The sequence below is a fragment of the Ooceraea biroi genome, chromosome 7 (genome assembly GCF_003672135.1).
Source record: "Ooceraea biroi isolate clonal line C1 chromosome 7, Obir_v5.4, whole genome shotgun sequence".
Lineage (NCBI taxonomy): Eukaryota > Metazoa > Arthropoda > Insecta > Hymenoptera > Formicidae > Ooceraea > Ooceraea biroi.
The window spans coordinates 12,008,133-12,035,181 of record NC_039512.1 but is presented as its reverse complement, the minus strand read 5'-3'; the positions used below and the strand labels follow the sequence as shown (position 1 = coordinate 12,035,181).

General features: G+C 40.2%; 2 protein-coding genes and 2 long non-coding RNA genes across 14 annotated transcripts; 2 read left to right on the top strand and 2 right to left on the bottom strand.

The window, feature by feature from the left end:
• The first annotated feature begins 390 nt into the window (after positions 1-390).
• On the top strand, positions 391-2,149 carry LOC113562327. The gene has a single exon (XM_026971485.1). The coding sequence runs from the start codon at positions 471-473 to the stop codon at positions 942-944; it is 474 nt and encodes a 157-aa protein (XP_026827286.1). The 5' UTR covers positions 391-470; the 3' UTR covers positions 945-2,149.
• A 6,261-nt stretch (positions 2,150-8,410) lies between these two features.
• LOC105279795 (dedicator of cytokinesis protein 9) lies at positions 8,411-20,820 on the bottom strand. Of its 4 annotated transcripts, none has more exons than XM_011339817.3 (29): positions 20,684-20,782; positions 20,196-20,312; positions 19,674-19,852; positions 19,521-19,590; positions 18,900-19,340; positions 18,270-18,761; positions 17,964-18,130; positions 17,690-17,851; positions 17,491-17,570; positions 16,979-17,232; positions 16,649-16,890; positions 16,435-16,534; positions 15,942-16,313; positions 15,632-15,829; positions 15,312-15,458; positions 15,037-15,223; positions 14,886-14,924; positions 14,306-14,484; positions 13,946-14,157; positions 13,450-13,863; positions 12,963-13,263; positions 12,676-12,835; positions 12,287-12,447; positions 11,785-12,114; positions 11,559-11,709; positions 11,139-11,401; positions 10,577-10,934; positions 10,147-10,438; positions 8,411-10,079 (listed from the first exon to the last, which is right to left on the bottom strand). In XM_011339817.3, exons 1-29 carry the CDS (start codon positions 20,780-20,782, stop codon positions 9,845-9,847), a joined length of 6,402 nt encoding a protein of 2,133 aa, XP_011338119.1. In that variant the 3' UTR covers positions 8,411-9,844. The 4 variants fall into 4 exon arrangements, with proteins under 4 accessions (XP_011338119.1, XP_019887380.1, XP_011338123.1 ...); XM_011339821.3 differs by having other exon boundaries at positions 9,845-10,079; positions 11,568-11,709; XM_020031821.2 differs by lacking the exon at positions 14,886-14,924 and having other exon boundaries at positions 8,418-10,079; positions 20,684-20,820.
• A 256-nt stretch (positions 20,821-21,076) lies between these two features.
• Positions 21,077-23,816, top strand: LOC105279793. 8 transcript variants are annotated; one of them, XR_002193299.2, is made up of 4 exons: positions 21,077-21,163; positions 21,835-22,115; positions 22,418-22,724; positions 22,842-23,288. It is a non-coding gene; the product is annotated as an uncharacterized LOC105279793 (long non-coding RNA). The 8 variants fall into 8 exon arrangements; XR_894009.3 differs by having other exon boundaries at positions 21,158-21,245; XR_894007.3 differs by lacking the exon at positions 21,077-21,163 and adding an exon at positions 21,214-21,296.
• Positions 22,841-27,024, bottom strand: LOC105279792. Its single transcript, XR_894006.2, has 4 exons — positions 26,961-27,024; positions 26,218-26,447; positions 25,144-25,285; positions 22,841-24,359 (listed from the first exon to the last, which is right to left on the bottom strand). It is a non-coding gene; the product is annotated as an uncharacterized LOC105279792 (long non-coding RNA).
• Positions 27,025-27,049: the final 25 nt, after the last annotated feature.

The following is a 27,049-nucleotide window of genomic DNA, read 5'->3' as shown; positions in this document are numbered from 1 at the left end:
GGCCGCACACGTTCCTCCGCCGGGACTACTTTCTCGGTCACTTTGACTTTTGTTCTACGAATGCTCATTCGTGTCCAATATCTCCTCGAGAGGTGTCCTTTGTTCTGAATTGAGAAATCGTGCTATTAACTCGTTGAAAATCTGCGAGACTCTTTCGAATTTTGCGACACGAGGTAGGGACTACTTCGTGTAGCGCCGCGGAGGGTTACACCATAGTGGCACTCCCTGGGGTATATAAGCTCCGTACGCCATTGCTGCCTCATCATTTCGTGGAGCAGCGAGCGTTCTTCGGCGAGCGTCGCAGGAGTCACGCGATCGTTAAATACGCAGCTCGCGTTTGCCCGTTGCAAGTAACGGAACATTCTGGACAACCGAGAGATACAGGTTGGTGTATTAGATAACTAGTCAGTTTTCTTGTGTTGTCACCTGGAATTAGAGCATCGCTGCCAGCCCGGAAGAATTCGAGAAATATGGGCAAGGGCAGCTCGATCATTGCCGAAGACTACTTCTCAGATAGACCCTGGGAAATCGAAGTGGGTAAGATGAGCAACACGGAATTGTTATCCAGATGGATTTCCCACGTGCGCAGAAAAAAGAGGAGGACCGACTCCAGGTGCAATTTCCGTAAGCGAGCCATGCTGACCTACGCGGCGAACTCGGCGGAAGTCGAGCTGCGGACGATGCAATTGTCGAGGTTACGTCGTTGGAAGACGCTCAGAAAGGAGCTCCTCAAGGGCATCGACTACGGCAGTTGCTGCGCATTCAATATGGCGGAGCAGGAGCAGCTCGAGAGAACAAAGCGGTCCGTCAATATGAAGAACGTGTGGCAGCAGAAGGACAAGGATCTCCTTTCTCTGGACAATTTCTTGCAGAAACTCTGTTCGAGTTCGCAGGCGAAGCGACCTGGCAACGCGACATCGGGGAGTCAAGCAAGTGGAACCTAACAGCGGAAACTGGAAAAGCTGTTTGGTCTTCCAATCGTTACGGTGACCATTATGGCGACCATTATGGCTACTGGACCAAAAGATCTCGCTCTACTACTAGCGACCTCTGCACGTTTCCACTGAAACCAAAGTTCCACAAGGGTCCAAAAAGTTCCTGTGATAAGCACTGTGATAAGATATTCAGCTCTAGCTTTACTAGTCACTCGATGGAGCTGAAATATCTGAATATATCGAAAGTTCCTGATTCAAGAAGAGAGAAGAAAGAAGATTGCACTGCCAACATCATCATCCTATATAGGAATTCACAAGTTCCAGACAATGTTTTGCAGCATCACGGCAATCTTTCCGACGACATCGTTACTTGGTATACATTAGGATATTTTTTACTTGCAGTCTCACCAGTGAGATGGAAGGATGATACATGTGGATGAAGAGAGAAAAAGAAATAAGGGTTAGAGATAACTCTCCGTGATGCAAGATGCCATACTTCGGGACTTTCACTCGCAAGGAGCCTCATACACTCCGATTCTCGTATTCCTGTTCTGTCATCAATATGGTTCGTAAACTGTAAAGAAACAAGTCCTTTTTTTGTTTGTTTTTTTTGGACTTTGCTAATCAAACCATATTTGAGATAGGAGTATTGTAAAAATCATGTCATACAATTCTTAACCAAATTTTTCATCTCTATCCGTTAGAATATTTTAGGAGAAAATAATTTTACTTTTTATTAAAATATTTTAGCTTAGCTTAATCGTAAGATAAAGGGCAAGACGTGTACTTGAATATAGCCAAGAATATTGCCTTACATTGTGATATTAATCTGTAATATTCCATTAGTATACAGCAATTATGCTTTCTTGGGGCTAAACAACATAATTGCAGTTCAGTAAATCAGGAGAATTTTTCACAAGACTGTTTTACTTTATTAAATTATTTTATTAATAGTGAAGCAAACATTGCATCTTTCCAAGACTGCTCTTTGATACTTCCGAGGCACTTTATGTTGTTTAGGATTGAGATCTCAAAATTGATATTTTTTTATACCTTTTTTTAATATCTCTTGATTATAGAAAACCATTCCAAAGTCATCGTAAGTTGTGATACTTTTTATATGTATTTAGTATGGTTAAGTGTATAATTGTGACAATCTAGGTGAAATAAAATTGTCTACAGGAATACAGAAGAAATAAACATATTTTTGCAAGTAACAAAATGAAACTAATTCTTTTCTCTACTCATATATTCACCATATTATTAATACCATCAATCCTTTTCAGTCTGGCACACACACACACCCTAGAAAATACACGCTATTGCGGAAGCTGTCGACTGCCAGCGAGGGCGACGCCGCTGTCGTTGTCGACTTAGAAAACGTATCTGTAAGAGCGGAAAAAGCGAGCGAGCGAGATAGAGGAGAGTATAATTCTACCTCAACATAGAGGGTATGAGGGCGAGAGAGAAAGTCTTTGTTTCTAGAGGCTGATCAAATCGGCGCGAGCGAGATTAGCCTCGGCACCCGGCACCCGCATCAAAATGGCAGTCACAAGAGCTATGATGATCGGCTGATTCATCTGCTGAATCTTCCTTCCCTCGTTAGTCGAGTCGGCCACGCGTCTCCCCATCAGGCCCAGAATTGTCGAGTCTCTTTGATTAACGTACGGGTAATAATGGTGTCCGAATCTCGAGAGTCGCAGGTATACCTAGTGTAAGATAATTCGGCATGTAAGCATGCGAGCAATCTGCTTACGGAAGTGTGAATGTGAGTTTCATTTAAAATGAAGAGTGTACGTCGTACACTCGTGTCGGGCATCGCCGTAACCATGTGTCCATAGATCATCACAATCGTCCTCAACCACAAAGAGAGCGCAGACGAGACCCACGGCCGGGATAGGACGTTAATGTACGTTGTAGAGGTTTGGAGAGCGCGTGAGTGGTGGTGGTCAAGAGATCTGAGATCCTGACACTGAGCAAGCGGAAGGCGCAAAATTCTAAAAGAGAGGGGGTGCACACAAATATATGTTACGCATCGTGAAAGGCAACGTGCGGAAAGTATTAGGTTGTCTCGGTCCGGTAATATTGATCATGAATCATGTAGGGTTCAATACTTATTTCGTTTCTGACGGAAGATGATGCACCTTGATATTTTTTTGCAAGCTTCGTATCGACTCCATCAGTCGTCCAGAGTCTGAGGATTCGAGGAGGATTCCAACAGCCGGGAAATTCGAGTGTCCAAAAAATACACACCGAGAAATCTCTCCCACGCGTTCGGAATCTGGACTGTCCATAGGGGTCCCAGAGGCGTCTCGCAGCCCAGGCGAATTTAAAACCACCTATCCCGATCGAATCTAGGTCGAAATTGAAGAGTCGGGAGCTTCAAAGTGTACGAATGAGAAACGAGGAGGGTAAAAGGACGGGAATTGCATAAGATAAAAAAACCGGAGTACGAAGTCATACGAGGATACGACGGAAGCATCGAGCTGCCACTCGCGATAATTGACGTGCTGCACTTCCTTCCACATTCGCCCGGTAATCGGAACAAATTCAGAACTTTATATACACGATATCGAATTTCACCTGGATATCCAAGCTGTTCGCTCGACGGAGATACTATTCGGTAAAGCAAACGACGGTCTTTGGTACGACACGATTTCAGATATTTACGGTAACATGTTTTACATATTGAACTCTCTTCTCTTGATAACATAATTGTGTGCTGTGATTCTCCTTGCACGGGATGATCGGAGGGAAGGGGAGCGGGGAGGGGGGGGGGACAAATGAAAGAAATCTTTTTGGCTACAGAGAACTTGCGCGCGTTCGGAAGAACTTGTGCCCCTGCACTGACCGATGACTAGCGGAGAGTATGGTTTGAATCGTTCGAGATTACACACGACCACGACACATAGAATGCAATTGCTTACCCTTGGTTGGCGGATAGAAGGCAGTTGACCATCAACGAAAGAAATATTTAGCTTCGTGGACAGCTCAAAAGAGAGAATGAGACAGAGTCGTTCGTTAGCGTAACCAACTATCGTTCCTTGTGTGATATATCTGTACTTTTTATTTATCTATTTTATGTGTATATGGCGAATTGCTTTGTCCGGCTTTGTTCTCTTTGTGTTTCACGCAGCAGGCGACAGAACGCGCGAAAGAGCTAGATCTAAACCCTTCATAAGTTAGAGAAACGGCCCCGACATGTCTGCACATCTAATCCACCGCTCGTAAGACTGCACTTTACTCCTTCACCCATCGGAGGATATTTTAAGACTCGCACATTACGTGAAAACGATGGAGGTAATAAGAGACAGAGGTTCTCTTCTACGTTAAGGTTCTTGATCCCTGCGTATGTAAGTGTTGAAAGGGGATACGGGGACGGGGCAAAACACTGTTCTTATGAGTCATAGGGCAACGTCGTGCCAATTTACATGATGGAGATGAGGAGAGAGCGCGTTTGGAAGACCTTCGAGAGCCATTTCAAGATGCGAAGTCTTCAAAACCGCTAGAGATGCTCGTTCATGTCGCGCCCTGTGCTTGATTAATTACTTCATGGAGAACCTGAAACATACGGGAATTCTACGAATTTAGGACTACTGGAAATAGAAGGACTTCAGACTGCAAGAATATATTCAATTTAAGCATTTAATAATCTCCCCCGAGGATTCGAGAATTCTGAGGCTCTGATAATTCAAGGACTTATCAACTCGAGCAACTTGAGAGGATTATTCAAGGATTTAGGACACACTCTCCTGGATCATACACATGCATAAAAATCATTTAAATTTCTCTTAATTTAACCGGAGGAAAATCATATCGTGATAACTACGTGGTAACTCAGGTAATAGGTGTGTTTTCAATAGTCTTATTTTGTAGAGGAGATCCTGCTGCAGTGAGAAAACTGTTTCATAAAAATCCAAGCTAAATCATTGATAATGAATCTCCGAAACTTAAATTCCCGAAGAAAGGAAAACGTTTAGTACCGGTGGTAACATTGTTCGTAAAAGTATTATTATAAATCGTTCTTTATCATTAAGGTAACATGTTCATGTTTACTCTTGAAGAATATCTGATATATTATGCATTGCGTAGAGGGTGAGGGGGGGGGACAAATATCACTTTATCTTTTTTCACAGAAAGCAGTCGTTTGAATCACACCGTTCGTTGCAAATATCTTCCGTTTACCAAATGAGTAAGATAGTTTAATCATTCAAAGTATTAGTCATCAACGTGATGCATCACTCGCTGTATCTGAGGTTGTGAGCAAGGAAAGTTTGACGTGCTGTTGGAAATGAGATGGACAATGAGAGTGAACATCCGCAAGACATCAAAATTTACTCTGGCGAGGAGTTGCTAGCAAGCTGCGTTGCGTAAAAGCTCGTTCAATAAGGATCTCTTCAAGAGATAGCTTTAGGTTTGCAAGAGAAAGGAGTTGGAGAAATTTTGGCATCGTTTTGCTGAACACATCAGTTTGAAAAAGCGTGAAGATGAATGGAAAAAGGACTTTGATGACGTTAAAGTTTAATGACTTTATAAGGTAGTTTTTAATATATTAAAATAGCGAATTAAAAATGTGATAAAAGAGGAAACTGAAGAATATGATGCCGGATCTGTAAGTGTATCTCTGTAATATATGAAATAAGCGTGTTAGTGACATAGAAAGGGGGGAAGGGGGTACTAATCCTGCAGAATATTCGAAGCATTTCAGATAGACCACGCAATAGAAAAGATCCAAAGTTTATATAGCGATTGCCCCGGTTAGCTTGAAAAGCAGATTTCTGGATATCTTATGGGATGATTGATTGCATTTATTGGTGAATATTGTTGAATGATCCTATTATTAGATGGAGGAAACCCGAAGTGATTCGAACTCAGATTTTTCTCGAGATTCCATAGGAGTCATGCAAGAAAAAAGTGTTTTGGACGTGAGTTATCTCCTTGTCAAAATCTTGCCCGCTAATGGAGTGTTTTAGAAAGGCACGAAAGAAATTGTCTATGAGTCATCGTTTGTGGTTGGTCTTCAAACTCGTCGTTGGTTTTTGACGTTGCTGTTGTTGGCCGTCATTGAGATCATCGAGGTCTTATTTGTGGGTACATGAGATTCTACATTCGTTTCATCGTTCACGGGTTGCTGCATTGGAGATAAAGGGTCCTTCTTTACCCCTACTGAGGTGGCAAGGAATTGAATTTTTCCAAGAGTATCATGCGGAGTATAAGCAGAGTTCCAGCAAACTAGCATATCCTCTTTTCTAAAAAAGGTAATTAAAAATTTCCAAATTTTTATATTTAATTATTTATATTCAAATTATTTAAAACTTAATTGTTTATGTTTTTATCAAAATTATTCTTTAATATGTATTTATATGAAACATTGCTTACCAGTTTTGAATAAATATTGAATAAAAGGATAGAGATAATCGTAGAAAGAGATCATTGTGGAAAAATATAAGAGAAACATAATGGATCATTATCAGAAAAAAATCATCCTAGACGTTTTTGTAGAAGAAGATTATGTTGGAATTTTGTTGCAGAAGAGAATCATCGTAGGACTTCACCGCAGGAGAGGATCATCGTGGGACTTTGTCATGAAACAAATTCATCGCAGAAGAGGATTATGATGGGGGCTTTATCGCAGAAGAGGAGCATCATGGGGTTTCACCGCAGAACAGGGTCATTGTGAAACTTAGTCACGAAATAAAATCATCGTAGGACTTCATCGCAGAAGAGGATCGTCGTGGGATTTCACCGCAGAAGAGAATTATCGTGGCACTTTATTATAGAAAAGGTTCATCATGGGACTTCGTCGCAGAAGAGGATCATCGTGGGACTTCGTCGCAGGAGAGGAGCATCGTAGGACTTTGTCGCAGAACGGGATCGTTGTGGGACTTCATCGCAGAAAAGGATCATCGTGGAACTTCATCGCAGGACAGGACCATCGTGGCATTTCATCGTAGAAGAGGATCATCGAGGGACTTTGTTACAGAAGAGGATCATTGCGTCACTTCGTTGTAGAAAAGGATCATCGTAGGATCTCGTCGTGAAATAAGATCATCGTAGGACTCATCGCAGAAGAGGATCGTCGTGGGATTTCGTCGCAGAAGAGAATTATTGTGGAGGCCTCGTCGCAGAAGAAGAGCATCGTAGGACTTTGTCGCAGAACGGGATCATCGTGGGATTTCATCGCAGAAGAGGAGCATCGTGGGACTTCATCGCAGAGGAGGATCATCATGGGATTTCGTCGCAGAAGAGGATCGTCGTGGGATTTCGTCGCAGGAGAGGAGCATCGTAGGACTTCATCGCAGAAGAGGATCGTCGTGGGATTTCGTCGCAGAAGAGGAGGATCATCGTGGGACTTTAACGCAATCTAGAAGGAACATCGTAGAACCTGAAACGTAAACATCGAAAGACCTAAGCCATAGACATCGTAGAAAGTATTTTAAAATCTGGAATCCGAACAACGAAACAACCTGAAAGCATTTTGACATGGCGAAATCTGGAAGAATCATCATTAGAAGTCGTTAAATGGAATCTAAGCAATTAACATCATGGAATTGGTAACTTTGTCATTTACATGATCTAGATCTTCAATGTATGATATATTTTAATTTCTGAATCTGAATTTTGGATATCACGAGATTTTTAGTTCGATACATTCGTGAAATTATATTTTTGTTTACAAAAGTTGCACAGTTTCTAAATTATTTTTATTAATATAAATTTAAATTTTTGCACATATATAATTACTAATTTTTAATATTTTTAGCATCTTTAATTTGTTAAATTCTTGTGGATATTCTTTGGAATATCATGTTATCTGAAGATTTAAGAGAAAGTTAAAGAAATAATATCAACATTATAATTTGTGAATTTTATCATTTTCTCTTACGATATTTTATATCTGTGATATAGATTCGTGTAAATCATATAATTTACATGTGAATGTTATTATAATTTCAATATAAAAGCTCTAGATATATATATATATATATATATATATATAATTAAAATGTATAAATATAAAGTTTTATATTAAGTGTACAATTTACATTAGAAATAAGCTACAGAATAATAATAAATAAAATATTAGAAATATTGTTATTATATCTAAAAGCAATATAAGTCATTATATATTAATAATTATTTAAACAAAAATATGAAATTATTACGTTTAATAATAAATTTGATCATTATACTGTTACATAATTTATCTTATACTATTTGAACAAAACTAATAATAAAAAAACTTTGTGTTTTATATACATTATCTTACTATCCTTTGCCTTGTATGAATTTAGAATCAAATTATTTAGATATATTTTTAATTTGCATGATTTAAGAGTATTTAAGCAATTAGAAGTTTAAAATAATCATGTATCAATGAAAAATTTATCTTTGCTGCAATTTGTTTTATAGAAGACGAAAATATTTGATAAAAGATTCATATCATGTTCTATGTTTTAGCAAAAATCAGATATTCGTTTCTCACACTCTTTAATATATCATCCTGTTGTTTTTATTATTTATCGATATACAATATCAAAACTTGCACATTTTGTATCTACAGTCATATAAATGCACGTGCATAAGTGCATACGAAACATAAAATTTATAAAAAGTGGGCATCTGTTAGCTTTATTACAATACTGCTTTTTGCCACGGGAGGCGTAAAGCATTCTCGGACAGAACGTTACACTTTCAGTTACGATCTTCTATCGACACAATTTGTATAATATCGGCACAATTGAAGGAGGAAGGAGAATTGCCAATCCTTAGTATACCTAATCTCTAACATCTCTGCGGCTGCGTCCGTGCGAATGCATTGACGTTTGTGCGTGTACGAACGTACAACTACATAGATATACAGTGAATTTATCTTGCGATGTTAGAAGTCTTAAGTCTGGAAGCATCCGCATCTATATTGTACGAGACATCCAAAATCAATTCGGAGTTGGTCCGTCACTCCCGGCGACATGATTCAATACGCACACGATAATTTATCGATACTATACATACATATCGCGGCGCATACATTGAATAGAAAAATTTATTCATACACCTCTCACGCTTGCAGAAATTTGCACGCATAAATTTGCTAAATTCATAATAAAATAATCTTCAAGTAAAAACAACAATTAGATATTCTCTACCCACTTTGTTACAAACATCGAGTAAAAATATATAACAGAAAATCGAGACATGATTAGAGATTAACGCTCTTCGAGCATTGCGAAACCATTTTTCTCTCCGTATCGCTAGATCTTGTATCCTTTCTCTGGCGTAAATAAGGATACAATTTTCTAAATAAAGTTAAAGACGATTACATGATGCAGTTCATGAAAACAATATGAATATCTCGCGGACTAACATTACTCATGGTGAAAGAACTGAGGGATAAAATATTTTTTTACTCGCCATAAATATCCTATACAAATGCCCTGGTGGATCTTTGACATCCGAACTTATTCTAGCAATTAAATCTTGATTTATCTACACTACACATCAACATCGTAGGCTTAGTAAGTGAAAGCGGTTCATTGACTTTGTTGAATCCTTATATAGTTTAACAGCTATAAACAACTATAATCCATTCATATCATGGATATTATAATCAGGACCTTCCTAGGACGTAAACTCCGTCTAAAAAACTTGGCAGTGATCAGAAAGTCTTCCGTTAGGCTTCCAGAAGTTGAAAAATTGGTGCAGTTACCTAATCACAGGCTTATAAATGTGACACTTATAAAGGTGATCAGAAGAATAGATACAAGTCGTTAATTTAGGATACAAGTATCTCGAGCTTAATACTTTGGAGGTCCTTACACATATTATTCTAAAAAACCGGGTAAAATAATCTGAGAGAGAGAGAGAGAGAAAGAGAGGTCTTGTTGGATGAATATTCTAGGATTATTGACTTAGGCTGTACTGGTGTGGCTGTTAGCGCCGCTGATGGCACTGAATAAAGCAGCGCTATTACGTTTGAAGCTTCCCACTTGCTCGTCAGGCCATATTGGTTCCCCGAACAAGGACGACAGGTTCTGGCACAATTTCTGGTAGTTTTCACGCAATACTTCCTGGTATTCGTGTTGGTCCGGTGTGATTAGTTTGCTATTGATTTGCAACGCTGTGTAACATATTTTGACGAACTCCCTGAAAATCGCATCGTAAGTTTAAATATCGCACTTGAAATTGGGATATGCAGTTGCACGAAACGTACCTGAAAACATCTTTCAGCTCCTCTACCTTGTCGTCGGGATACTGCGGAGACAACGCGGGATCCAGGAACGCGGAGGCGTAAGCCAGAGGACCGGCGTTCACCGTTACGCAAATGCTGCCTTGAAGACGTAACTGTAATTTCTTTACGTCCGTTGGTCCGATCAAAGCCACGTCTTCCAACTCCTGAACACGTTGTCTCATTTCGTCCAAAGCAACTTCGATAGGACTGAGTTCCCCTATGCGTTTCTCGGCGATGCTAATTCGTTTCTTCACGTACGGAAAAGCATATTGCGCTGTAAGAGCAAGCATGAAAAATTATTTAATTTCTTCTCTTTGAAAATTTATTAAAATAATTTCTCCTTTTCTAAGAAGGCAAGAGATAAACGAACAAGTGATTCGAATTACTAAGATCTGACGTGCTTTGCCCGTACTTGTGAGAATAGTCCTGGATTTCCACTGATCTTCCGGATTGCCCCTTGCTTTGCCCTCCTTGGTGAACGGTGTTTCGAACATGAAGCAAGATACATTGTGATTCTGCTCGAATTCCGTCTGCCGTATTTCCAGCTCGGACTTCTCAAAGTACGGCGTGACGTGAGTCACTTGAATGTACGCTACCTTAGGGTCCAATTCACTCACGTCAACCGGCACAGAATCCATTATCATCTTGACGTTCTCAGACCCGAACTTTTCGCTGTACAGACGCAACAGACGCTCTGATATCTCGGACAACGATGTCACTTTCGGTTCCTTGTAAATGTATTCTTGACCGTTTTCCTCCTCGAAGTATGCCTACAAAATAAAAAAATAAAATAAAATAAAATGATGATTAATTTCATTATTTTGCATCGTGCACGATTATTTTGTCGTTTATTCGTATTTTATTTCTTTTAGATAGCAAGTGACAAAATTAGTTCTTATCATTTTGACAAGATCGTCAATTTACATGTGTATTAGACTTTTGTATTGCAAGGAACTTCTCACGACGCATCTTACCGTGCCAAAGAACGCCACTCTGTAAAACCTGCCGAGCAATCTCTTGCCAGTTCGCGTGACCTCTACGATTTTGTTACAAGCTTGCGCCAGATGCGAGTAGCAGTTCGCCAGAGCTTCGTAATTTCTCCTCGCTTCGTACATAGGAACTATCAGACGGTACAAATGTCCAAGCAACTCGAAACGCTCGGCTTTCTCCAACGTATCCGCGCAAATCTCCAACTGTTCCAGAAGCAGGCTCCCATTGTAATGAATATCTTGAACGCCTGAAACAAAAGTAGGAGTCGAAACAAGCCAATTTTTAACATCTCACCATCTCCTATTTATACGTACACGTAATGCAACATAAAGCGTAATGAGACAGTGACAAAGACGATGCAATAAAGCAGACTACAAAAGGACGATACAACAAAACAGACATACAAATCTCACCAGCATCGAGCTTAAGGTTGCGCTCGTCTTTCGATATGTTCACAGAGATCTGATCGAAAGCCTCTGCTCCCCACGAATGGACCTTCCGCAGTTTCAGATATTCAGCCATCAACGCCGCGATGTGCAATTGGCAGCAAGCAGCCTTAAAAATGAAATTTACTTAGATATTAATTACTTGGAAATTAATAAATTAATAATTTAATAAATTTATATGTACCTCCGAGAAGTTGCCGTCTCGAGCGTGGTTCCTGGCCATCGTCTCCAGCCAGGTGTGCCTCAGTTCAGGCGTGCTGGCGTACGAGTTGGCCAAGCTGTGCTGCAAATCGACCAGCATCTCAGGGTCGTTATTGTGTTCGCGCATCTGCGCGGTTGCCATCAGGACCGTTCGTATCCTCTTGTTGAGGTCCTTCACTTCCACCGGGAAGCCCGTACCCTTCATAACCTTGTCGGAGGAGGCATAGCTATTGATCAGCGACAGCGATTCTTGAAACCGTGAATTGTTCAAGCCGATTACGTTTCCCAACATTTGGGAGACCGAAATTATCACCTATTAATGAAAAAAAAGAGCGCATGATATGATGAGCCCTGCACACGTTTAAGGTGGACGAATGTCGTGATAATGATCATGAAATAAAAGTGGAGATACGTAGCGTCGTATGAGAAAACGGAACTTGGCGATGAAGAATGAATCGGTCTTGCTGTAAATGCGAGAGCCGTACCTGCAAGTGCACCCTGGTCAATCCTTTCCGACTGGTAAACTCAAAATTGCTTCGCATGAGCAAGTACAGCAAAGCGCAGGACTCCTGCCGAATGGAACTCAACTTGCTGTTGCAACAACGCAGCAGCTCGTAACACAAGCGCCCGCAAAGCACGGCATTGCCTACGAGGGATTTCGTTCAAGCGTTTTTATTTATGATTTATAGCTAGCTTTTGGCTTTTAGAACTCGTGAAGTGGCGCAGTATGATCAAGATGATGGCAACAAAAGATCAATCGTGTGTTTCTAACTGACAGTCGCATCTAGTTGAAATTTATCGTGGAAAATTAATTATGCGTTTACTTCGTACGCGAGACGCGAGTTTCCGAAAGTTTGGAGATTTAATGATTTACCTTGAAAAAGCGCGACAGAATAGTTGTTCAAGAAAGCTCTCAGCCCAGCGAAAACATGACGTAGTAAAGTCTCCGACTGGCCGACTTGAAGAAAGGATAAATAAATGTTGAAGAACTTTTGCATTACTGGATTGTCGCCCTCACTCGCCAAAAGAATATCCTTCAAAAAGTAAAAAAAGTATATTAGTGTTTCACATTCGCCACTTCTGATTAACTTTTAATTAATAAAAACGATTTATATAAAGCAATTACATATATATATATGAGATTATCAAACGGATAATTACTTTAAAATGGATACAGAAGAGTCCTAGGCAATCCAGAGCGATAAGGCCGACTTCCGTTGCCATGTTCGCCTCCAGTAGAATTTGATACACCTTGCCGCTGTCATTTTCAACCAGATTTTCTCTGGTAGCTGTATTGTGAGGTTGTAGCGTGCCGGTAGCGGGATTGTCAGTAGTAAAATCCGGCGGCGCCATTCTGGCGGGTAAAGTCATCGCTTTGACAGTACGGGGTTTTCCAATGGTGCTCGCGGCGTTGGCGGCTATCTGCCTCTTTCCGATGTACTTGAAATGGTGCAAGCTCATCCTAAAAGTCATAGGAAATTTGATTGTTATTAAATCCGGGAGGAATTGCATGAGTATAGCATATTAATAAATTAATACTAATTTCTTTCTCTAATTAATATCGAATGATAAAACATTAATATTCAAGATAAGAACGTGAAATTAAAAATGAATTATTTATTATGTCATATTAATTTCGGCTACCCACTCGATCACCGTGAAGAAGCTCAGTATCTCCGAATCGTTGCACTGCTGCCACCAGGCAATCACTTGATGATCGCCGAGGTATTTGACGATAAACAGAAAGCAGAGTAGTATATCCTTAACTTCCGAAGGCTGCAACTTGTCGCATCTGGGTGATGACTGCGTCACGCTTAGAGTGCGCGAGTGCCTCTTCCTCTCGCCGGTCCCGTTCTCCAGCAGTTCCCTGACGATGGTGGTCTCCTGGGAAATGTTGGACTGAGACGCACCGGACACGGTCGACGTGTCGGATTCGACGCTGGTGCACGAGTATCCGTTCATCAATCCTTGACCCGCGATGGCAGCGAAGTAAGTGGAGTCCCGCAGATGCATGGACGTTCTTACGGGTGACTGACAATGCGTGTCCAGGTGAAGAGTCAGTCTAACCGACACCGTGATTTCTCATTAATCTCAAATTAATCAGTGATTAGCCTGTTGTTAGAGCCTGGCATCGATATACTTACCTGTGAAGCGACCTTGGCGTGCCCGCAGTTGTACCGCTAATAGAAGAATCCTTCGCCGTCAGGAACGAGCTGCTGGTCGACACCCTGTTCGTGCCGTTCTGTTTGATCTCCGTCTTGATCTCGTTCTCCTGCACGGACTGCAGTCGATGCAGATTTTCCAAGACGCAACCAAGCCAGGGTATGTAAATCGCTGCTATCCTACTTAGCTGACCCTGTAATGATGAAGCAGAAAGCAAGCATTGATTAAAAGCATTGATTATATGAAGAAAATCGGTTGGAAAATGTTTTTTTAGATAATGCGATTCACGAAAGGTTGCGCCAAATGCAATTTGCGTTCAATGAAACATGGTGGTTCGTTACCTTATTCTGATATCTGTCGTCTAACTCGTGTTTGGCCATTAGATCCCGCAAAGTGCCTATGGCCACCTTACGAATTTGCACGATTTCGTTGAGAGAAGTGCGAACCTCTTGCATCAGAAGACCAACCAGGAAGTGATGCTTGCAGAATTCCTCCGTAAGGCAGTACTCGTTCATCAAATCTGTCGTCAAAAGCACTCTTCAGTTTGATTTACTTTACTCGGCATTGCGTGACACTGAATCGTGTGATGAAATTAAAGTTACACTGTGGCGTACTATAAATGCATATAAAGCAGCACAGGCAAAATAGAAAAGTGCATGTGAAATTCTCAGTGCATAATCCTAGAAACGTAAACAGTGTGTGTGGATCCATTCGTCGACCTGAGAAACTTTAATTTTTGAATCAATGATATTTTTCAATCGATCGATTAAAGTTGTATGCGACTTGCACTAACACTCATAACTTAACAACCATAACAGCTTGGACTATAACTATGAGCTATAATTATATGAATTGTGTGTAGCTATAAACGGAAGGATACGTAGAAACACGCACATGCGTGTAATATAATTATGAACGTACCATCGCGTTCTGGTTCACTCTCAGTGTCATTGTCAGTATCTTCCAAACAATACGCGAAATGATTAAGTTATAATGAATGTATTAAGTTACAAGTTATTTTATGAATATGTTTTCACCACAATCCTTATACCGACGACACTTGGAAACCTACCTCTGGAAGTAATACGCGACTGCATCATCGGCAAGTTGAACGACACGTAGTGCTCGTGGGAGCAGACGATCTGCAGGAAGGTGAACTTGAAATCGTGCAGCGTGCGTTGATCGCCGGGCGAAAAGTTGTCCAGGTAGGAATTGATCAGGCGAAATACGAAGCCGCGGTCCATGAACGTTAAACATCGCTAAGACAAAATGACGATATTTATGATATAAAATAAAATAATCAAAATGAAAATAATTATCACATACACACATGTTGTATGCAAGTACCTTTAGAAATTGTGCCAAGCTTTTGTTCAATTCGTGCGTCTCCACTGGCATTTCTCTGTACTTGGTCATCAGATACGGCATAATCACTTCCAGCAATGCCTTTATCTTTTCGTGATAGTCTTTCGAAAATCGTTCGTTTCTATGCATCTGGAAGACAATACTGGAATAAGTACTGAATTTTCAAAAAATAAACGAGTCGCTCGTTTATTTTAGTAAGTGCAACATGTCCCGAATAATCGATATTCAATAATTAAAAAATTTTATCTATTTTATTAATGCTAACAGTCATCAAATCTTAAAGGTAACTTTAACATCCTCACCTTTATCCTCCCAGTATTGAGTAAATACTGCGCCATACTTTTGATCATTATTTCGAAGAAGAAACTCGAGTGATGCATGAACTTGTTTACGACCAGAAAGTCAGTGTTGCTCGGTTGCAGCAGAGTCGGTAGGTGCTTCGCCAGTTGTTCGTGAACAGTAACGTTGCCATTTCGCAGAGGAGGCAGCACAAACGCAAACTACGAGCAACGTCAGGGTCAGCAAAATCGCACAATAGTGATCTTAAATTTTTAAGGGTATTAAAAAATGATTGAGATCGGAGAGGTCTTCCAAGAGGACTTCGGATCGCACCTTGATGTATGCTTGCAGAATTTCCTTGCGCCCGGCTTCGTGCACCATGTTTATGAAATGTATCAAGACTCTGATCACGTACAGCCCGACTTCTTGGCTGGTGTTGCATGTCAACAGCACGAACAGCTGATTCAGTATAGTAGGAAGAAACGTGATAACGGTAACTAATTGGACCGCGTGTGCCGCCTTCAGGATTTTACAGGTCTCCGAATCCGACGGCGTTGTAGATGGCTTCGTGTCCAGGATGCGCTCAGCGTGGACGAATAGATTGTGCAGATGCAGATCCCGCGTGAACACTGTTGAAATTAATTGAAAGGACACCGTAAAGATTGGCCGCTGAGAATCGATCCAGGTGATTTCTGGTCCTGCGTTCTGTAAGAGGCAAAATACGAACGTAAAAATCATACAAGTTATTTCAAGTATATTTAAGTTTGCCACATCTTTCGCGTTTATTCACTTCTAATTAATCAAACAATATCGATCTTACTCTTACCCCTTTCCCTAATCCAAGGGGCTGTATGGAAAGGTACCCGGATGGCAAATGCGTCGCTACGGGCAGTACTTGGATACTCGATTCTATGTCCACGTTCAATCTACACGAAATACATAAAATATTAGATACGTATTGATTTTCGCACTGCAAATATAACAAAACACAGTGAAATATATCTTGACTCGATTAATGATTCATCGAGCACTTTATTTACCTTCCCTTGTGCAGCAACGGTGCCCATGCGTAACCGACGCAATTCTCAACGCCGTTCTCCTTCTTCTTATTCATGTCGCAACTAATGTGGAAGAACGAGAAGAGTATGTGGTGCTTCGCGTGTAGCTTCGTCGGCAGCTTCATCTTGATCTCTTCGTACCAAGAAGGCACTGCGTTGTGATGCAGGACTGCGCACGATGCTCGCAGGCACAGCAACGGCGATCCTGGCCTACCATAGATCGCCTGTTACGGGGAGGAAAGAAATTTTTAGTCCCTTTAGATAGTCTCTTCCTCGAGTGAATGCTTCCGCATGAATGCTTTCGTCGCGTACCCGTAAAGGTGCGACGTTCTCGCCGTCGTCGTCACGAAGCTCGACGATGCACGCTATGTTCCTAGCGCGCGTGAATATCTTCTGCGTGTCAAAGGAGAGCGTCTGCGGATACACGTACAGGTGATTGATATACGTAGTGTACGGATGCACATCCTTCTCGGAAGTGCCCTCGAACTCCGCGAATTCGACCGTCGGCTCCGTCGTCGGAGGTATCGGAAACGGCTTTAACGGTGCTAGGCACGTCGACAACGTATCTAGAAATCGTATTTTATGTATCGTATGTACCTGGAATCGTTCAGAACTATTGACTATAGTTTCTTTGTTCTCGTACTTGTGAGGATTATTACATCGATTTTGCTTATCGTAAGAATTGTTACAAGTCGGTTAATAAAGAGCCGAATTAAAGTTTAGTTTTTAAATTAAAAGACGTTTTAAAAGACGCGCGGAAAAGTCATTCGTAAAAAATCGGGAAAACGAAACTTTTGTAACGATCTCATCATTCGACTACGCACTTTCAGGAATGTCCGTGATGGGCTCTATCTTGATTTTCAGCCAACCAGGTATCACAGTCAATTTGCTAAGCTTCTCAGGCCTAAGAGAAAAATTTTATTGGTATGTTTATAATAGTGTACATGCACTGAGAAAGAGAGAACTTTATTACAAAATTTATTAGAAAATTTTATAAATTATGATAATCAGTTTAGTACGTACTTTCTGTATTCCGACAGAAGTTTTAGCAACTCCTCATCCTTTATCTTATTGCCTTCTTGCCTATATATCGCTGGGAAATCTGAGGAAGTATCCAGCTCGTTGCTATACAACCTAAACAGTGGCCTCGCAGTCCACGCGAACGGCATTCTATAATTTCCCAGCCTGAAAAAAAAAACCGATTACAATTGTTGTTTTACTGTCAAGTAGCTCTTGTCCCAAAACGTGAAATTCACTTCTGAAAAGCAAGAAAATGCATCTGAACTTACAATCTTACCTTTGGCAACACGCTCGGACCTGTTTGTGCACTTTCAAACCCAATCTTGGATCCTTCGTGGCTCTCAAATATGGCTCTGAAGTCTGATATATGTTTCCCTGTAGTAGCTTGTCTATTCTCACGACGATGAATATGTCCGGATGAGGATTGCTGATGTTGAATATAGCCTTGCAGGAATTGCATTTTTTAAGCTTTTACTTTATATTCGAATATTTGTCGGATTTTACATTTTCGTTTTATTTTATTTCGATATAATCGCTATTTTTACTCATTTTCCCATCTATTTTATACCTGAAATTTTCATACCTGCTTCGGATATTTGATCCAATCTGCGGGAACGTTTTTCAATTCCCCGGGAAGAGCAGTATCCTCCGTTTCGGTCGTGATCCCCATGGGACTCAATTCCTTCGCCATATCCCGCACCATCTCATGGTTGACATCGAAGTGAAAATTCTCCGACAGCTTCCTGCCATTCCTGGCGTCGAAAAGACTCAGTGTCGTGTGATAAGGTTCCACCTGGCAGAGCGACTCCTTTTCGTCGATGGGCGCTTGTAGTCTGAACTTGAGGCTTTCACACTTGACCAAGATCCGATGACTGAACTGCTCCTTGTAAGGGTCTATGTTGTGATCGACGAATTGCCCCGCGTGCGTCTTGGCGTGCGGTATGTGGGGATACACGCTGAACAGTCTTTTTCTGTTCTCTCTCCTCGCTAGGGCAATGCTGGTGTCGGTCTCCCTGGAGTACTTGATCAGTTGTGGATTCATACTCTGCTCGAGGCCCTTCAGCGTGCCGTAAACCTGGATGAAAAATCACTTTTGCCGTGACAATCGTATTTTAAATTTAAATTTACCGTTTGACGCATTTCTACGTAAAGGAAAAAATATTTTCGATTAAAATGTTTCTCGATTCAAGCAATGAAAGAACGATTGTGTCACCTGCATCGGTTGCGGCGACGGCGGAGGCGTGTTACAGGCTCTCTCCAGCGATGCGGCACGTTTCTCCTCCTGCTGCTTGTAATGTTGCAACACGTAGCTAAGTTTCAATAACCAATCCTGCATGTCGGCCTCATTTTCCGAGGCTAGAGTGTAAGACTTGTGAGTGTCGCTCATTCGTAGCTCGAAGCAGAATCTACCACGTTTTGGATTTCTAACGACTTCCGTGCAAAAGTCCATGACTATCGTCAGTTTCGCCTCGCCTTTCCTCTCATCCTTGAAGAATTCGAGGATATAAGTGCCGTCAACCTCCTGCCTCAGGTGGCAGAAACGTCTCTTGAACGATTTCGAGCCGATATGAGCGAACATCCTGTCGGTACTGCCAATCTCGGGACCTTTCATCAAATAACCCTCCCTTGTTATACCGTCGTTCTTTGTCAAGTCCTGCGGAGATACACACAAACGGCCATGCTTAGTCCTACATGTGCGATGAAAAATACAGCGTCCAAAGTGATACATAAAAATTTGAATAATTTGAGATTTGGGATGGAGGAAGTCACCATCGATCATTCTCATCAATATCGCAACGTGAGATTATTTCAAACAAAAAAAAGGAACATTTACCTCGTCCACTTGATCAACCTCGGTATCGATTTCGTACACTTCGTCTTTCAGATCATCCGCCTTCGCTATTCTGGAAATTTATGAGATAAAAGCATCTACAAAATAACATAATTTTCAGTGATTTTAACTAATCTCGTTACTAAATTTATGTACCTTGGCAATTCGAGATAACTTCCGCTATACGCCGCGTATTTATAATGCACAACGTTCCAATTGCATATATAACTGCGTAAGCACTCCTTTGTCAGGAGATTCTCCGCACATTCCTCAGATTCTGTAATGTGCTGTGCTGTCGGTACCACGGTACGGTATCTTCTTGGCAAAACCACTTGCTGCAAAAAGAATTAGTTTTTAATAATAATCGTATATAATGTAATAATAATTTTAATTTAATTAATGAATTTTTTATAGTGTTATTCATTAAGAAATAATTAATAAAATTAGATATAAATATATAAAATATATACTAATCTACTGATAATATAAATTACTATAATTATATTGTAATGACTTTTTAATTTAATGATATTTTAAATACCGCACAGCTCGCATATACTTTGTCACTTTATCTCATATCCTATCACCATTCTTGCTTTGTTGGCTTATCTATAAATGTAACGGATGTGGCCAGCATGCTGATAAGCATATAGATAAGCAGTACAAGAGGCAACTCACAGAAGTATCGTCCTGAGGATACAGCAACAGCTCTCGCTGAGGATCATTTTGCAGCAATGTCTTATTCTTCAGCACGAAAGCTTCGAAGTCAATGGGCTCAACCAAGTGTGGCTTATTCTGCAAAAAAGAAACATGCAAATTTTGTAAGATCAAGCATCGAACACAAGTACCGTTCACGAGAAGTCACTGACTCTTAATAAAATCAAATCCATCCATAAAATCTTCAATTGTACTTCTTGAAATGAACTCTGTGAATCAACACTCTGACACACGCGACGCGAGACAGAAGATGGCACGAGAAAAGAAAGACTCGCAAGGGAGACTTATAACTCGAGGGAATTGGCGCTTGTTTACGTTTTGTCATTAACGATAACGAGCCTCTCCGGCGCTTATCGCAATCAAAGACAATGGCGCGATCGTTAACCCTCCGGCGTTCTCGACCCCAGGGAAGGGAACCGGGTCGTCGAACGCGACGACGACGATCTCACCTGCACGGTGCTCTCGCGGACGACCTGCGACACGGTTTCCCGCAGCTGCGCCGCCATGCCGGGTTTCCCCAGGCCACGCGTAAACTTCCTCTCGCTCATCGTCGTAGCTACTGATCGATGCGAATCGATCCTGGGATTCCTGGACCAGCTCCACTACTGTCAGGTGCCACCATCGACCGCGTCACCACGACGCATCGGTCACCGCGCCCGGCCTCGCCGGCAAACAATTGGTGTCATCACGTACTCACGTCTCACTACCCGCGACTACCCGTGACAATCGATTATGATCGCGACCGATCGCGACTGACTAGCACCCGTCAGCCATCGCCAATCGCGTCCCGTCGGGTTGCGCAGCCGACGGGACCGTCGATCCTCGCGGCAGTGTTTGCAAATTTGCGCGGGGTTTTACGCGACGGATTTCCTCGTTTCGTTCCAGGCTGGTGCACGTTACGCGTCACATGTGACGGAGGGTATCTCCCGGTATCTCTACGTATCGCTGCGCATTGAGGTCACTGGTGTCGAAACGGGGACACGCATGCGACGAAATTACATTTTCTCGCTGGTGCGCACGAGAAAATTAATGGCGGGCTTTGATTAATTTATATATAGCACGGTATATCGAGTAACACGGTTTCAACGATTGATCGAATTGCAGTGCGCATGTAGGAATAAATTGTTTATCTAATAAAGAGTATAAATTTCTTTACCTCTTTTTGGTTAATATTGTTTACAATTGGTTGGTGGATTGTTAATAACTGCTACGTAAAAATTAGAAAAGAATTTTGATCCATTGTTGAGTCGTATTATTTCAATATTCCTTTATTGATTGTAAATATTAAAAAAATTAAATATCCTGTTTCACTTGCAGTTTTAATTAACATCATTTATAATAAAAGCATAAAATGAAATAGAATAGTTTTGCCCGTTGTTGTTGTACTGTATACTTTCAAGATATTCTAAAATTACTTCTGACTTGCCGTTGAGTCGTACTACTATCTCATTTTTCTTCATGATTTTAATATAAGTGTGGCGCGTGTTAAAATAAACTCCAGAGATGTAATCTTTAACAGACACATAAATTTATGCGAATATAACAACGCTTTGTACAATACATACAATGCCTAGCCGTTACAAAAATAATTTTTGAACAGTCATGGAACAAGAGAATATAGAGAGGAAAATGGAAATTCCTAGATGGCGCTAGATTCGTTCTCAGCTCGTCCATGTCGAATTTGTTTACGTGAATAAATTCATCGATATTTACTGTCGGATGACAAAACTTGCAATTATGGTGTGACGCCGACAATGGTGAACATGCCCTGTGTGGAGAGCGGACCGTGTGGAGACAAATATCAAACATCGAAGAGAAAAAGAATTAGGGGGCCATTAACCTCAAAGAAGAAGAAGATCAAGAACTGAAATTCAAGTACAGGTATATTAAAAAATCATGAATCAATTATGAATGCAAAACTTATTATCTAAATATAAACTTATTACTGATTTTCTATAATTTATACGCATTTATAATTATGTATTGATCTATTTGCAACTATAATTCACATTATGTTGTATGTTTACTCACTCTAGTATAGAAAAGAATTTTTGGGATTACAAAGGAGTCAATTTCAACTTTTGCCTCCTTTCTGCCTGCTAAAACAAGATTGTATTTATTATATTTAAGTAACATATAGAGAATGTCTTGCAGTATTGATGCTGATATTTGTTTTCTTGCAGAGAACATGGCTAAGGAACAATTGAATCATGGAACCATGATTTTAGAGAGCAGCTGGAAGAAAGAGAACGGACAGAAAAGGATAAAGGGTCGAGTCATGTACTTGTAATTGAACCCTCTGGAGAATGAATTGCATCTAGTGCAAAAAGACAGAAACTAGATCAAGTTTCCATAACTAGTTTGGATGCAGATGATCCACTTGATGGATCAGACTTTCATAGTCACAAGGATGAGTCTTGGCTGAACTTTAGATTATTAAAAAGGTGCGAGCAGCAGAGCAAGCTAAAAAAGTAAACTTTGCATTCTTTGGTAATCAAAATTAATTACACTTTTTGTACATTTATATGTTTACATCCATTATTTATCCTTTTGTATCAAAAGAATAGAAAAGCATGAAAGAAAACACCACTGTTTTAAATTTTACAGGAAATGGAAGAGAAAAGAATTTATATGAAGAACATCCCCCTCGCAAATCCATGGCTAAATTATTCTGTGCAGAGTGGCAGGACAGATGCGAGGAGATGAAAGCGATGGAATGATATAAACAATTGCGTACGTTCTGAGCTGAAAAAGAAGCGCAATGTATTTATCAACAATGGGAATATCATTCTATATTTATGACGAAATATGTTAAGTAATTTATTATTACATTTATAATTTATTATTACATTAATAAATTATATTACTACGTAAATAATTTTTCCCATTATCGATTAAAGAAGCATCTCTTCCAAATCCATATTACTGAGTTTAATTGACAGTTAATCAAATTGTGATCAGATCAAATTTCTCGTATGTAATTCCTCATCATTGTCGCCAAGAAAACTGTTAGAAAGTTTATTCCAACTGTACGTATGAGCAATTGACACAAAATTTAATTTAAAACTTATCCAACTAATTATTATATTGGATATACTACTGTACTCTCTAAATAGAAAAAAATATTAATGTTTTAATTATTCTCTTTAATTTAAACAGAAGAATTGTGTTCGCGTGGAGATTATAAAAAAAGATGAATTACTACTGTGCTGCAAGGGTTATGACTCTCATACGAAATATTCATATTGTATTTCTTAAATCGAGTCTTATGAATCAGACATCAATTTATTTAATTACAGAATGCTCCACTTCTTATGAAAGTGTAACAAGCACAATCGAACAAATTTAATGACTGAAAAATTAGTATATTATGTTCTGAAGGAATCTTTCTATTTTTGATAGCACTCCCTTCTGTGCCATATATATATATTCCTTTCTACAGAACTTGGTCGATTCTCATTCCACGGATAAACGTGAAGAGACCTTGGTGAAATAGGACTTTCGCTTCCGTAGATCTTCGGTTCCGTAACTGTTTCGAGCTCTTGGCATTTATGGTTGAGTAATAAACAGAGTATCCTTGGTAGCTCATCTGCATAAATACCATCTCCCGTTCCCCGTAAAGTTTTATACGCCCCGGTTCTGAATTCCTGCCAATCTGCTCCACCCCGTCGCTCCGACACCCCCCCATTCCTGATCCATATCTGTGGCGATCCGTACGCCTTCGAGCTGTGCGTTGTGTGTGTTTCGGTAGCGGACGCGCGATCCGGTCTTGGGTAGCGCGCAACGAACCGCGCGCGCTGGGTCAAGTATAACCGGTCCCAGGAGCCCTACGGGGCCCGCGCGCAGGCAGCAGGCAGTCTACCGGTGCAGCTGGTTATCGCCGGTAGACTTCTTGGCACCGACTTGACACCGACATGGCCAACCAACTTAACGCACCCAGTCGTCCCACAAAGAGACGATGGGGCCCGAGGAGCGTGAATTAACACCGATCGGTGGGACTTCATCCGGCGAGACTGCGAATACTCTCGATTGTTGAAAGACGCATCCAAAATCTCCGAACGGCGCTTTATTTTATTTTCATCCACTTCTTTCAGCCGTCCTGTGCGTGAACACGTGCCGTGCACTCTAGAAAATTTAATTTCTTTTAATAAAAATGGATATACTTCATGAAGAAATGAATTGTCATCTTAAATTAATTCTAAATTGATTAGAGTTAGAGTTTGTCAAGAGGAATTCAAAGAAACAGAAGTTAAATATATAATCAAATTCAAGAAAAAAAATTTCGCAACTACATATTTTTCAGAAACAGCATGACAAACAGCAAGAAAAGTTTTATTCAGAAAAATATCATTGTAATTACTGAACTGAAACCTGTTTTCAATAACTTTCTAAAATCGTGTATCTTCGTCAAGTTTTAAATATATTTTGCGATACAAAATCACAAAAACATTAATTTATTATCATCTGCGTAATTAATTATGAGTATTATTGTGTAATTATGAGAAATTCATCTGCCCAATTCTGAATGTTACAAATTATTGACAGAAATAATAAATACAAAATAACGATTAAATTAATAAAAATGAAGTTAATGATCAACGAGATTTCTAAAGGATCGAGGGAGAAAGGAACTTTTCGAATGTAAATTGAACAGGATTACACAACGACGGTATAGAGAAACTCGGGGAGATCATTTATTCTATTCTCGCGAGCTTCTTCTTTGTGATTTTCTGTTTTAAAATTTTAACGCGATAAGAAGAGTTGCAGGCTAAATAAATTTTCCATCTGATATAATTATTGCATTAGGGGACTGACGTGCGCAAAGAATTTGTCTCCGAGGCATTTTTATCTGCGTTCGCGTTTCTATTTGTCACATTAGCATTTGTCTTATCTACATCTTTCCACACACCTGCACTGGATTGCAGGTAATTAGCATCGAACACATCGGTCGAATGAAAATGTCACTTTTTGAAGTAACGGGAACCTCATGACCGTTTACGTAACGTTCCCGTAGGTGTAGAAAGGTGAAGCGTGAACGTTCCCATGTTTATCTGTCAAAAAATATATATAATTAATTTTTCTTCAGAAGAAATTAACCTTTTTTTAGTTAACATGAAATTCACAAATTAGAATAATGAGAGAATCAAGTAAAATTAATAAAAAAATTGAGAAAAAAGAGAAATGAACTGCCTCATCGATAATTACGTAATCGCATTCATCTTAGTTTGTACATTAAGTTTTACACTTCGAGTAATTTTATTCATCTCGAAAAAAAGGGAAAGAGAAAGAATTATCTTTCCGCCACACGATATCATAAAATCAAGAAATATTTTATTACAATATGGAAAGATTCCAAAATTATTAAATTCATAGTATTAAATATTAAACAACTCGTGAAGTTGGTGAAATCGTAAAGAATGTCAGATATAATAGACGAACGCATTGCACTTTGTCAGGAATAATCCGTACTGATTAGCTTAAACGCAAACGTGCCCGAGAAAGCCAGACGGGAGTTAAATCTCCACATTCTCCAAACGCGAGTTACGCTTATTTTTATTCGTCCCGCTCATCGCCGTCATTTGATATTTGCAGCTTGAAATCACTTTCACCACCGGTCGCTAATCAGCTCTACGCTGTTCCTCTTACGTTTTATGAAATGTGTTGGCCGTGCGCGTACACTGTATGATCAGATTACGAGAGAGACTCGTGTCTCTACCTGAATACACGATGTCCAGCTAATCAGTAACAAAATCACAAATTAATCCATCATTGCTTGAATTTAATATGATAATCACAGCAATAATGGATGTAACATCATAATTTTAAAGAAATATTTCGCAAGATTATCGCATACAAAAACTTAGTCGTTTTATGAACAATTTTTTTACATTTTTTAACGCCGTAAGACTGGCTGCTTTTTCACATCTCATTAATGTAAATAGGAGTACGATTTGTGTGTGCGAGCTGTGAGGATATTAGTTACCTGCATGAAAAGATCTTTTACAGCCTCGCAGGCCGCCATCGCGTCCTCTAGTCCTGGTCCACGATACCACCTCGTTAGAGAGTCGAGTTATCGGCGACCAGTCCTGGTTGCCAATATTAACCGCCTACTCGTTCGTCAGGGGCGGTCCTACCTCTATGATCCAGGAACGTGCAAACAGCGAGTCGAAAATTCGCTCAGTCCTCCGCTGCGTTCCAGGAATCGGAACAGTCCTGTAAATTTTGCATAATTTTAACATCGAACTGCCACAGCTGCCTAAGAAGATCTTAACTCGCTCTGAGCTTCATTTTATCTCGTACTTAATAGATCATTTAAAATAAACACTGCAATATTTCAGTCATTATTAAAAACCATTTTAATATTATTATGATTGACAATGCCAAAAAAATAAATGTAGTATTTAAAAAGAGAACGAAATTAGATTAATAATGAGAATTTTCGGAAATACCTCACCAATATTCTTTCATGCTACAAGACACTTACATGAGTTGCACGAGTGTCTTTTTGCTGTTCATTATTTCATTAAAAAATTCAAATTGAACTATTAAATAATGCAGTTAAACGCAAATCCTAAATCAGGCACAACAACATCGAATGACAAAAAGGCTGTGTCTCGTGCGTACTGCAAACGAAAGGAAGCAGATCGCGGACGCGGAAAAGAGGAGAGATCTCAACGTTGGCGGTGAACTTTGCAGGGAGTGGGACCGTGCAGCCTCAGTACGGACCTGGGAGGCGGTGAGCTTGCTAGAGAGACGACTCGGGACGACGACTGGCATGGGCCAGACAAACAGACTGGCACTGGCATCGCGGGAGT